This window comes from Rhagoletis zephyria, unplaced genomic scaffold (genome assembly GCF_001687245.7).
Source record: "Rhagoletis zephyria isolate East Lansing unplaced genomic scaffold, Rhagoletis_zephyria_1.1 Rzeph_scaffold_02053, whole genome shotgun sequence".
In the NCBI taxonomy this organism is placed as follows: Eukaryota; Metazoa; Arthropoda; class Insecta; order Diptera; family Tephritidae; genus Rhagoletis; species Rhagoletis zephyria.
The window spans coordinates 82,876-95,965 of NW_016159137.1; the positions used below are offsets into that span (position 1 = coordinate 82,876).

At 34.3% G+C, this 13,090-nt stretch overlaps 2 protein-coding genes across 8 annotated transcripts; one reads left to right on the forward strand and one right to left on the reverse strand.

The window, feature by feature from the left end:
• Positions 1-995: 995 nt before the first annotated feature.
• On the forward strand, positions 996-3,176 carry LOC108365905 (uncharacterized). 7 transcript variants are annotated; one of them, XM_017620114.1, is made up of 3 exons: positions 996-1,236; positions 1,293-1,769; positions 2,758-3,176. In XM_017620114.1, the coding sequence occupies exons 1-3, from the start codon at positions 1,179-1,181 to the stop codon at positions 2,880-2,882; spliced, it is 660 nt and encodes a 219-aa protein (XP_017475603.1). In that variant the 5' UTR covers positions 996-1,178; the 3' UTR covers positions 2,883-3,176. The 7 variants fall into 7 exon arrangements, with proteins under 7 accessions (XP_017475603.1, XP_017475606.1, XP_017475605.1 ...); XM_017620117.1 differs by having other exon boundaries at positions 1,293-1,757; XM_017620116.1 differs by having other exon boundaries at positions 1,296-1,769.
• A 1,967-nt stretch (positions 3,177-5,143) lies between these two features.
• On the reverse strand, positions 5,144-6,243 carry daed (daedalus). The gene is made up of 3 exons (XM_017620122.1): positions 5,727-6,243; positions 5,440-5,677; positions 5,144-5,374 (listed from the first exon to the last, which is right to left on the reverse strand). The coding sequence occupies exons 1-3, from the start codon at positions 6,101-6,103 to the stop codon at positions 5,225-5,227; spliced, it is 765 nt and encodes a 254-aa protein (XP_017475611.1). The 5' UTR covers positions 6,104-6,243; the 3' UTR covers positions 5,144-5,224.
• Positions 6,244-13,090: the final 6,847 nt, after the last annotated feature.

Here is a 13,090-nt window from a genome sequence, read left to right on the forward strand (position 1 = left end):
TGATGAGTTTTCGTACGTTTTAAATCTTACACTTTTGAAAGTAAACAAAAATTATATCAGCTCTTCGTCTAACTTGCAAGTTTCTGCAAATTTTCTGTTCGCGTACTTTTTTGGATATTTTTCTCTTGTGAGAGAACTGGTGACATTTCGCCGGAATTTTGCTGTTGGTTGGTTTTTACTGGAGATTTTAAACGAACGCACCTATAACAAGGTTAGATAATTACTGACAGCCGTGGTTTGACACTCCCTTACAAAAGGTTGCATTTACGAAGGACGAGAAAGACGAAGAATGAAATCCCTTGGTGCGTAAATGGTAGTAGAAAAGTACGCAAAGTAGGCAATTAGTAGTGAAATTCCTTTTGTAAATTTCAATGTATTGGCAGGAAATCTGGAATTTTAAAGGAAATATTAAACGTAATATTACAGTATCTACGTGAATTACGTAATTTATGTGCTATTTAACAGTATTTTTTTCGGGGTGATTGCCCATACAAAACAACGAAATTTAACAAAAGTTTTTTGTTAATAACTCTTAAATGGTTAATAATATTAACCTTCCGAACCTTTTTTTAGCAGTCGTTACGCTAAACTAGAAAATTACCGTTTGTTTAGTAATTAAATTAAATTATATATTTTAATAGAACAGGTGATTTAGTGAATTTTTGTCGGGGTAATTGACCATACAAAACAACGAAATTTAACAAAAGTTGTTCTTTATAACTTTTAAATGGCTAATATTACCCTTCCGCCCCCGGATTGTTAATACGGGGACCGAAACGCGTCGTTTGGTACCCCTCCCGACATTTCCGGACCTTTTTTAGCAGTTGTTACCCTATACTAGAGAATTACCCAATTTTTTTTGTTTTACCTTTTATATCTACTTTACTTTTTAATTGCGGCAAATAATATTTATATAGCTAAAATCAGCGTAAAAAGTACTAGTTTTTCTATAGCTGAACGGTTGGTTATCTTGATGTATGCCTGATCTTATTTTTATATTTTGATATATTTAGCCATTAAATTTTTTTTCGTGCAACCCTGCGTGAGTTGATCTCAAAAGTTGCCTGCAAAATCGCCCTTGCGAAAGCCCTATAAGCGATTCTTAAATCACATTGATAAAATCACCGGTAGTGAAATATCGCTCATCACTACTTGGTGGAACCCAAAACAAAACTAAAATGTCAACACCAGAGAAGAAAGGCACTAATTTTACCGAAAAGTTGACTCCTGTTCGATGTAAGTGTGAATTTATTATTAAAATTATTTTAACTATTATTACTCTTTATATTAAGTAGTTCTGGATAGCCCACGGTTAAAATCAGCTTCGGAGGATGCAAATTTTACAGCATGTAAAGCTCGCTTAAAAGCGATTGTTTCTCTTCTACAGGACAATTATTCCAAATGGCAATCAGCGCAAAAGAGGGGTACAACGATTTGTACATCGATTGAGGCAATTAAGACACGCGCTTTAGAGACGGAGGAATCTTGTAATCAAATCATTGGGGACCATCGAGATACAATTTATCCAAACGGGTTAAAACCATACGCGAAGAAGTTAAGATTGATTGCGTCTATATTCGAAGACATCACAAAAAGCACAGAAGATTCACTGCGGCAGTTAATTTCCCTAAGTAGGTTTCCGGGTAGTAAAGACAAAGTTTTCTATCGTTCTTGGCATTTGTCTCAATATATCAACTTTGTGGAACAACTTCATGGTCGTTATAGAAAAGAAACCGAAGTGAAGCAATACGTTGCCCGTAAGTGGACAGGTTTGCTGACAAACTTATAAAACTAGAAATAGACTTTCTATGGGCTCTGTCACACGGTCAGTAATTATCACGATATTTGGATCGCGATCCATATTGATGGATTGATGGATCGCGCCCGAATGCTACATGTTCAATAATTATCGCGTCAGTATTTGTATAATTTTTGTGCTGAACGCTTATTATAAAGCAAGAAAATATTTTTATTTTGTGCGTATAAATTACAGATAGTGCATTCCACAATTATTTTAAAATTTCCAATGTTAATTAAAATTTTTTCAATTTCTTTTGAAAGGTTTTAAACACCGAGAGCGAAGGCAGAGCGAATACGTTTTCGATGTTCGCATTATGAGAGTAAAAGATGTACTGACGAAATGTATGGATCGCGTTTTGAAAGTGCTAAACGTTCAATATTTATTGACGGTATTGCGATCCGCGATCCAGATTTCAAATTTTTTTAGAAATTTTGCGATATGTATCACGATCTATCAATACTGCATGATAAAACTTTGTAGCTTTGCGTGACATTTATAACTTTGCCAGCAAAGCGCCAGACGCAAAAGGTATGCCACAATGAACGCCAAGAAAACAATTTTGTACCGCTTTTTTACTCGTCAGTTGATGTGGATTTTAATTATTTTGCTTTAAAATTATCAGCAATGCAATTAAGTTTTATGTTTCTGCATGTGAACCCGAATTTGGACGAAACAAAATAAATATTAAACCGGCTGATTGTCAAAGCGCGCAAAAAGATGGGAGTTGGCCATCTTTTCGCTTCGCGCTGCAACTTCAACGATTTATGTGGCATGCTTTGTGCATTTTCATACAATTCATCTTATCTGTCAAAGCGAATCTGTCGCGTAAAGCTAAGCAAAAGTTTTATGTGGCATCAGCTTAAATAAAAATATACATAATAAAATATACTTGGATCACGCCAATAAATACTGACCGTGTGACAGTGCCCTATGTATATATATTTTTTTACTTGCAGGAGAGTTGCCACATTGCATGAGCAGAGCAGATTTGATATGTTGCACAACCGCTTGGGAATATCCACAATACGTTGATGTATGGACGTCGCTAACGCTCGCATTTCTAAGGGAGGAAAGTAAATAAACGAAAAAGTTATTTACGACTGAATATTTCTATTTAAATTAATCGAAACCAGCGCTGCCGAATTGAAGATTTTGTCGTTTTTTTAGCCTAATGACGTTTTGACGATTTTCCCCCCGTAATGACGTTTTTTTTTAGTTTTTCAACCTAATGTAATATGTAAATTTTTTTTTAAAGGAAAACGTAGTCCAAATTACAGCCATGCATTTATCTCATATATGTAATACTTCTATATTGGCAGTAAGTTAACTTCTAAATGTGTAAGCATTCCGAAATCAAAGCGAGACAGTCTAGTACCGTGTTTGTCAATGTATTGTGTACTTGAGTGCCGTTTCTGTATATGTGTTGTGTACATGTTTATTTATAAACGTATCGGTTCCTTTTCCTTCGTACGTGTTTATTGATATATCTGTACTGTAGTGTTTTCGGACGGTACTAGCTCTTGTTATTCTGACTTACGATCGAATCGAAAGAAGAGGAAGAGCGAAAACATCTTCGAAATCAGCTGGTTGCCTAGGAATGTGTGAAATCGAAACAAAATAAAAATATTTGCCACCAAAATATAGCAGCTTATGAAGTTAAAATTTGTAAATATTTTAAAATAACTAAATATATCTAACATCATTGTAATTGTAAAATAAAATTTCGTTTGTGCTTAATTTAAGTGGAAACATAATTATAAGAATGAAATGCATGAAAGGCGGATATTTAGGGACATGTTTAATCCTTTTTCAGATAAGAATTCATCTTGAACTGCATTACTCACCGCTCAAAGCTAGAGAAATTATAAACGTTGTTTGAGCACTCCATAGCGTTTGCATTACTACAGAGTGGAATATTTGAACGCGAATGAATTCGATTTTGCAAGCTGTCAGGAGGGGAAGAACAAAGCTTAACCCTCCATACCAAACCGATTATATTCAGTACATTTCGAAGTCTTATTTATAGATAATGAAAACAAAAACGCCTGGACTTCTTTGAAAACACCGCGCAATATTCAGTGGCGGACCCAGGTAGGGGCATTTGGGGAAATTCTCCCACCCCCCAAAAAAAATTTTAGAAATCTAGTATTCATCATTATATTGAATTATTGTGATTTACTAAAATTTCTCAAATTCACAAAGTTTTGAAAGTTTAGAAAATTTTGGAATTCCACTCAAGTTATTTAAAATGGGAAACTTCAAGAAATTCAAAACTATCAAAACCCTAAAAATTTTAAATTGCGGTGATTTTTAAATTTATATACACGATATGTTGGAAAATTTTCCCCCCAAGAATTGCTGCTGGGTCCGCCCCTGGCAATATTCCTTATCGAAACGGAACGCAGAATACCAATGTTGCCAAACGTAGAAAATTTGGATTCGAGTCGAAATGCAAAATAGGGCTGAATAATAGGGCCCGTTGAGCGTGAAAAAAAAGAAAAAGTGGGCGCGGCCTGCCCCTTAAATTAAAAGGGGCAGTGCTAGGGGATAGTAAAAGCGGAATTTTCAATATTTTAAAAAGCTTTTTTTTCGAAAATTGTAGAACCGATTTTCTGTTGACATGGTTGGAAAGGTGATTGAAATACTTTCATTTAAACGGCATATACATATATACATACTTCAAGAGAAACTAAAAAAAACACGAAATTAATGGCCTTTTGTAAATAAAAATTTATATATTTTTTTTTAAATACGTGATCAATTATAAAATCTGTTTATCAGCACAAACCCATATTTAAAAAATAGTGCAAATTCTATCTTTTAATATAGTTAACTACGTATTAAAAAAAAGCTATATTTTTATTAAAAAAAAAGGCCATAATTTCGTTTTTCTCGAAATATGTATATTTTGGTTACACATCAAATGAAAGATATTTCAAATAAGTTTCCAAAAAATAATTTGAAAATCGGTTCCATAATTTCCGAAATATAAGCACTTGAGAATATTAAAAGTTCCACTTTTACTACCGCCTAGCACCGCCCCTACTAAAGTTTTGTATACCGTTAGAATCAATGGTAGAAGACGGACCACGCCCACTTTTGCTTTTTTCTAGCTTAACGGGTCCTATTTACCTATGGCCAAAAATTTAGGTTGTCAAAAGAACTTGCACAGGTTTAGCAGCTGTTTTCCTAAACTGTAGCAGCGCTGGAAATTTCCGGTGGAATAACAGTTTAGGTACTAAAATTTAGGTGAACTCGCACACAGCCTTTTAGTCTCAAAAATGTATTCGTATTCTTAAACTTACTTACAAAATTATAATATGTCGGATTTCATCCTAGCTATTTAAACTTCTTCTAAATGGGACAATTTATTCAACACTTACAAAAAACAAAGAGATCTTCATATCTACTGGGATCTTAATTCTAGTGTTTCATCATTTTCGTGAGGTAAACTGCAGCTAAAGCACTGGCTGCTGCTACTGTGCATAAAAGCGCCCAAACTCCGACCGAGGCAAATGATCTATTTTTAGCGGTTCTGTTAACTTTTTGAGAAGACTGTTTTTCAACCAGTAGCTATAAAAATATTACAAAAATTATTGTGAAAGTGCAGTTCAATTTAAAATTATTTTAATTAGTACCTGTGTCAAATCAGCGACTTCTTTATCGATTTCTCCGGTTACCGTCTGTAACTCCGTTAGCGCCTCCAGCACAAACCTACTGGCAAAACTTTTTTCACCCACAACAATATCATCAGGAGGCATAATCTTTAATTTATAGTTTGTTGCGCGCAAAGCAGACCGCATGTTTTCTAAATGATCAATTGCATTGCTTACAATTTCACCATTATAGGTTTCTGCTTCGACCAACCCACAAATGCTGAAATATAATACATTATAACTAGTGCGTTACATATACCCAAACTAACCTCTTATATGAAGGATCTTGATTTGGTAACTCCGCAAAAAAAGCCAGTAAATCTTCACGTTCCTTGGAGTTTTTGAATCCCATTAACTCTAGGTCCGCACTTGAGAGTGAAGCCAAGTCACGATATGATATTTCCTCAGCTAGTAATTTTTCAATGCATTCGCCAGAATTATCGCCATGCGATGATAACAAAGTAGTAAGAGCTTCTCTATTTGATCGCCTTTCACCGCTGGAGCGAACCCATGTTTTACGTTGAGTTCTCGCGAAAGCTCTATCACGCTCATAGGTTAGGCTCCGCTTTTGAAAGTCCTTGCTGGCGTCAAACCGGACGGCGGGAACGTTTAGGGCAGAAGGCACTTGCGCGCTGGGATCCTGCATAACAAACAAATCAACGGAATGTACGAAGAGCCATAAGAAAGATAAGTCCCAATAAACTAAAGCTGTAAAACTATCGAATTGTTGTATTTTTATGCAATATAGAATGGTCGTTGCCGCTATCGATAGTCTTTGTTAGAGGAAACATACGTATTAGGGGTCTTCATCAAAAGTGATAGGGCCCTGTCACACGGTCAGTATATACAGTATAACTATAATTATCATGATATTTGAATCGCGCTTCATATTGATGGCTTGATGGATCGCGCACGAATGCTACATGTTCAATATTTATCGCGTCAGCATTTGCATAATTTTTGTGCTGAACGCTTATTATGACGCAAGAAAATATTTTTATTTTGTACGTATAATTTACAGATAATGCATTCCACAATTGTTTTAAAATTTCCAATGATAATTACAATTTTTTCAATTTGTTTTGAAAGGTTTCAAGCATCGAGGGAACACATCAAAATAACCAACCGTTCAGCTATGAGAAAACTAAAAATGCAGACCGATAGTACTTTTTACGCTGATTTCAACTATATAAATATTATTTGCCGCAATTAAAAAGTAAAGAAGATATAAAAGGTTAAAGACAATTTTTGTGATATTTTAAAATATTAATATTTTATAAACTACGTAACCGATTAAAAAAGTAATGATATCAAAATAAGGACAATTAATCCATCTTTAAGTTCATATATAAAATGCGTTTGCTTGCTTATATATTTAAGCCATAAATATTAAAAACCAAATAAAATGTTATAATTTTTTCATAAAATAACCTTTTTTAGAAAAAAGTCCATAATCAATGCTAAAGACATATATGCCGCATTTCTTTATTCATTCTGAACGTTTGGAATAAACTTTTTTGTTTGCTTATTCTTTAGAACGTTCCTGATGATATGTTAACGTATATTTCAAACGCATTCTGTTTATTCTGGCTGTGAAATGGGATTATCCGGAATGTATAAAGAAACGTAGCCATATATTATTTAGAAAGTTGAAGTTCTTACCTTTAATTTGATATACATATTTTATTATCATCCACTTTTGAGGTTTAAGAATTTTGTGATAAAAAAAAATTAAAAGCATTTACAAGCTAAAGTGACAAGTGTGGGTGATATCATAGTTTCTTTTGCCCAGAACTTCTTTCTGCGTAGCCGGCCTTCGGCCGCACTTAATGATTATAACCCTCTCTAAATAGAATTCTCCTTTCTGTGTTGCCGAAGAAGTGAGGCTGAACACCTTTTGCAGAGAACAACTTTCTGCGTAGGCGGCCTTCGGCCGCACTTANCACTTTTCAACGGGAACAAGAAAACACTTATTGGTACCACGCTCCACTCCACCAAAAACCCATTGCCCTTCAACAGCGTGTCCACGATGATACTTCCGGCGTCCGAATTTGCTTTCGTCTATCTCAACAATAGACCCGACACCTCCAATTTTCCGCCCCTTTACAACCATGCCGTCATACACTACCTCACGGCAAAAATTACACCAATCAACTGCGGTCGGTCTTGTAATACTTAACTCCTCAATTATAAAATCTTGTGTCACATTCTTCAACCAAAAGTAAGAAANTAACTCTTCAATTATAAAATCTTGTGTCACATTCTTCAGCCAAAAGTAAGAAAATGCAATGAGCTTCACCATCGATAGCCTCGACCTATCAAAGAATGTGTTTTTTCTTAATGAAATTTGCTGATTACACGTTCGCACTTGCTTTCCAGACTTCGAAATTTTACGGCACCTACACATAATTTTTTTTTGTATTACAGTTTAATAGACGCACGGTNATGTTTTTCTTAGTGAAATTTGCTGATTACACGTTCGCACTTGCTTTCCAGACTTAAAATTTTGTCGTACTACAATTTAATAGACGCACGGTAAACTTACATCCAAACGAATCCATCAGATGATGCAGTGCACTCCAACAATTTCAGCGGATGGCCCCGAGCGCATAAATATTGCCCTTCACGAGGAATTAAATTCCACTCCTGCAACTGTTCGAGCACATTTGCATTAATCTTAAGACCGTCCTCACTTTCAAACATTTTATATATTTTAAATAAATTAAGAGTATTCATCTTTTTAAAAAATATTCAAAACACGTTTTTTATCTCCGCCGGAACACAAGCAAATGGAAAATAGCTGTAAGTATATACATATATGTACATATAAAACGGCTTAAATTTTCCCGCTTCCAACAAAAACAGTACCCTTTCCAAAAAAGTCCGTTAACTCGCCTTGTTTAATTAACTAAAATATGCATTTGCAAATACATGCATTTATATTTTTTATTATCACTGAATTCTGAAAACTCAAAAGCAAATCATAATATAATAAGTATATCAAATCAAAGGTAAGAACTTGCACTTTTTCAATAATATAAATTTTTTTAGCATTGATTATGGACTTTTTCTAAAAAANTTACGTGCATTTATATTTTTTATTCACTCTGAATTCTGAAAACTCAAAAGCAAATCATAATATAATAAGTATATCAAATTAAAGGTAAGAGTTTGCACTTTTTAAATGATATAAACTTTTTTAGCATTGATAATGGACTTTTTCTAAAAAAGGGTTATTTTATGAAAAAATTATGACATGATTTTGGTTTTATAATATTTTTGGCTTAAATGTATAAAAAAATTTTATATATCAGCTTGAAGATAAATTAATTGTCTTTATTTTGACATCATTAGTTTTTAAATCGGTTACGCAGTTTAGAAAATATTAATGTTTTAAAATATCACAATTTTTTTGTTTTATCTCTTATACATATCTGCTTTGCTTTTTAATTGCGGCAACTAATATTTATATAGTTAAAATCAGCGTAAAAAGTACTATCAATCTGCATTTTTAGTTTTTCTATAGCTGAACGGTTGGTTATCTTGATGTATGCCGAATCGAGAGCGAAGGCATAGCGAATACGCATTTGATTTTCGCATTATGAGACTAAGGCTATCTGCACACTTGTCGTCCAATCATAGTTGCGTTATCGTCTCGCCCTGAAATTTTGAGCCGAGCACATGCGTTTCAAAGGAGATTGGCACACTTGTCGTTATCGGCTAGTTATCGGCAAATTGTAGAAGATGCAGAAACGGATTAGTACGACACTGTCGTTTGCTAATCGTTGTGCACGCATTGTTTGTTTACAATTTATGGGGAAAAATTAGTGAAAAAGATAATATTTGCATTAAAATTGCAAAAAAAAAGCATTTTTTGCATAAAAGCTGTGCAAATTATTAAAAAGTGGATAACTGCATTAAAATTCAATAAATGTGAGCGTTTTAACTAAAAAATATGACGAAATTATAAAAAGCCTCTGTTTGCATTCTCAAACCACATTTCAGGAAAAGAAAAGAAGAGATATTACTGAAAAATGATGTCTAGAACTGTTGCAGCATAGTCTATATTTTAAAAATTGCAGGTTTTTGTAAATATTTCACGAATTTATCAACCAGAAAAACAAAAAAATACCTGCACTAAGTGAATTTTTAGACGCCAAATGAATTGAAATATCACGACCGAGTGTGCGAAAGTGTAGGCGTCATGTAATCGTTGCATTATGATTGTGACCAATGTGCAGAAAGTCTTAGGGCCGGTTACTCAATGTCTGGTTAACACTAATCTGCGGTTAAACGTAGTTATCGACGTTACCGACTCCCTCTTGTATGCATGGAGTCGAAGACGTCGATAACGATGTTTAACCGCAGATTAGCGTTGACCAGACATTGAGTAACCGGCCCTTAAAGATGTACTGAAGAAATGTATGGATAGCGTTTTGAAAGTGCTACACGTACAAAAAGGGTATTCATCAAACTTTATAAATGCATTGTAAACCGTATAACCTTATAATTGTGTAAACCTTCTAAATGAACTGTCAAAATTTGTATGGAAACTCGTTTACACATTTCTGCTAAATTTCTCCAGCGATTTCACTGAATAAACTGGATAAAATGAAGCCAATGCAACTCTGTCGCAGCTCTAGTTATGTTTTCGTGGGCAATAATCGGCATCCGCATAAAAATTTTGCACGCAAATTCAACAACAACGATGTGATCCTAATAGAGATCTGGTTCAATTATTATCTGTTCTGTTTGTTTTGCTTCGCTGATAATTTGGCCGCAAAAGAGTGCGTAAACTTATAAGATTATCTCCTTGACAAAGTTATCGGTTTAGATGAATACCACTAATATTTATTGACGGTATTGCAAATATTTATCCAACTACCAACGAAAAGTAAATAATCTTAGAGGTATCCTCAAATATTCTTGAAAGAAAATAAAACGCGAAGTGAATCAAGTGGCAAAATTACTGTCGGACTGTATACTGTGAAGTGAATTGTTGTAATACGATATTGTTAACTACATAATACAAAACGAGTAATAAAATGAAAAATTAATATTTAAATTCATCTATATAAGTCGTTTCAATCAAAAAGGTATAAGCTATTTTACTATTTTAATTTCAGTATTTCAATGATATGTTTGAGACCAATTGGAGAATTACATTAGAGTTCAAGCTGAGAAGTAGCATTTTCTCAACTTGAGAAACAGTCCTTTTTTCATACTAAGAAAAATGCCCTTTTTGTTGAGAACGCTATGATCCTCCACTTGAGGTACTGTTGAGAAACAACATTGGAGATTTGAGAAATACCTTAGTTCTGAACTTAACCTCAAGTTGAGCTCAAACCTAAATGTTTATTGGGTTGTGTTGATTTGCTTTTAAGACTGTCGACGCGATTTTTCACATTCCCTCTTGGTGTTGCTCGTTTCATTTACACACGGCGATTTGTGTGTATGCAATTGTTGTTGTCAGCTGTGAACAGCGGTTCAATTTACACAGGCGAACGAGAGCACAAAGCAAACGTCGAGTTGCGGCAACAAAAATCGCCGTGTGTAAATGAGCACTATGTGTTCGCAGTAAAAGCAAATACTTGGCAACCTGAAAGGTTTGAACCTGAATTTTGCTGAAATTTATACATTTATCCACCAAAGTTGCTTGNAAACGTCGAGTTGCGGCAACAAAAATCGCCGTGTGTAAATGAGCACTATGTGTTCGCAGTAAAAGCAAATACTTGGCAACCTGAAAGGTTTGAACCTGAATTTTGCTGAAATTTATACATTTATCCACCAAAGTTGCTTGACTCGAGTTATACGATGAGTTAGCGCGAAAGCTCCATTACGCTCATAGGTTAGGCTCCGCTTTTGAAAGTCCTTGCTTGCATCGAACCGAACGGCGGGAACGTTTAGCGAAGAAGGAACTTGCGCGGGAAAATTTTAGCGGACGGACGGCAAATTCTAGAAAAAGAGAGGATGAGGGGGGCAGAATAGGACCCCTGATTTCAAAAATACCCATTTTTTTCAAGCAACCCTATAGTTCTTATATAATTTGTTGTTAAAGTTTTCGTATAAACGATGAATAAGATAGCAAAATAACATGAAACTTAGTGCTGCCAGACTGGAATTTTGAATAATAAAAGCGGATTTTTAATTTGGAATTGTCACTTAGTAGAATTCTCCTTTCTGCGTAGGCGGCATTCGGCCGCGCTTTAGGATTATAACCCTTACCAAATATAATTCTCCTTTTGGTGTGCACCAACTGGGGCTACCGCCCCAGCCTTGGGAAAGGATAAGGTGACTAGAATTCCTCTTATGTGTGGTAAACCTGGGGCTGCCGCCCCAGTGATGTCTGTTATGGTTATGATCAGGACTAAGGGCGCTATCGCTAAATATATATAAATTTTTCTAATGAGAGAAATGTACGTATTCTACACGTTTTAAGCATTGTTTTGTACAATATGCCAACACATGTTATGTGTAACTTTGCAACCATGTGTTATTGTAAATATGGGTGCAATTCACTGTAATTTACAAGTCAATAAAAGTTGAATTGAAGTGATTTATATAGAAGATAAAGTAAAATAAAAGTCTGTAAAGTTTTAAGTACAGTGTTATGTGCATTTATATATATGAAAGTATGTGACAAATGCACTTTTTGTTAAGGAAATCAAGTGGAACGACTTAAGAAATTTTAACAACAAATAACTTATAAACAATGTTATTGTTTATATATTTTAGTTATAGATATGTTAGACCTCCCTTTACATTCTGACCAAGTTTCATTTGCTAATTCCACCTGGTTTCCTTAAAATACAAGGTGCGGCTGACTATTAAAGCCCAGCCAACTAATCAACGGAATGTACGAAAATCCACAGGAAAGATAACTCCGAATAAACTAGAGCTATAAAACTATCGAATTGTTCTATTTTTTTTGCAGTATCGTATGGTCGTTGCCACTATCGATAGTCTTTAGTTGCATTCGATAACAAAATTAGCCAACACCAGCCAACAATCAAAATCAAGAGAGTAAAAGTATGTTCACATATAAATATTATCTCAATCAAAGCTCGTTTTTTAATCACCCCGTTTACACAGGTAAATCTCAGATTATTAGCCGTCAAATTTTGTATGCATGTTATTCTCACATCTCAAGGAAGAGTTATGTTTCTTCTCTGTGCCACCGTGATCACGTTTTTCTGTTATATTAAGCAATATAAATATATTTTAACTTAGCATTTTATTAAAAATACCTTTACAAACCTCTTTTCCTTGCTGGCGTCCTTTTTTGTTTACTTTTACATTTGCCATTTCTCCTCTTCTTCGCAAAAACAACCGATAAAACTAGGATTGACACCGAAAAGTTATCGGTAAAATCTGAGATTATTTTATAATTACAGATTAACAAGGGACGAATTTTATGTGGCTAATCTCTTTCTAATTACAGATTAGGGAGTTAAGCTCGAAAATGAGGATAATCTACTTATATGTGAACCTACTATAAGCGAAAATTGTCTCTCAAAGAAATGAAAAAGCAAAAAAGTAAACGAACAGGAAATTAGCCATTACTTGCAAAAACCGGAATAAGAAGACACACCAGCTGACTTTGTTTATGTTTTATTTGTAAACAAACTGAAAT

Bases quoted from the DNA above. Each gene is read 5' to 3' on its own strand.
- daed (XM_017620122.1), bottom strand. From the start codon at position 6,103: ATGCAGGATCCCAGCGCGCAAGTGCCTTCTGCCCTAAACGTTCCCGCC. The intron at 5,678-5,726 runs GTTAGTTTGGGT...ATTATATTTCAG, and splicing joins CAAGATCCTTCATATAAGAG to CATTTGTGGGTTGGTCGAAG. The intron at 5,375-5,439 runs GTACTAATTAAA...ATATTTTTATAG, and splicing joins AAGTCGCTGATTTGACACAG to CTACTGGTTGAAAAACAGTC.
- LOC108365905 (XM_017620114.1), top strand. From the start codon at position 1,179: ATGTCAACACCAGAGAAGAAAGGCACTAATTTTACCGAAAAGTTGACT. The intron at 1,237-1,292 runs GTAAGTGTGAAT...CTTTATATTAAG, and splicing joins AAAGTTGACTCCTGTTCGAT to TAGTTCTGGATAGCCCACGG. The intron at 1,770-2,757 runs GTTTGCTGACAA...TTTTACTTGCAG, and splicing joins CGTTGCCCGTAAGTGGACAG to GAGAGTTGCCACATTGCATG.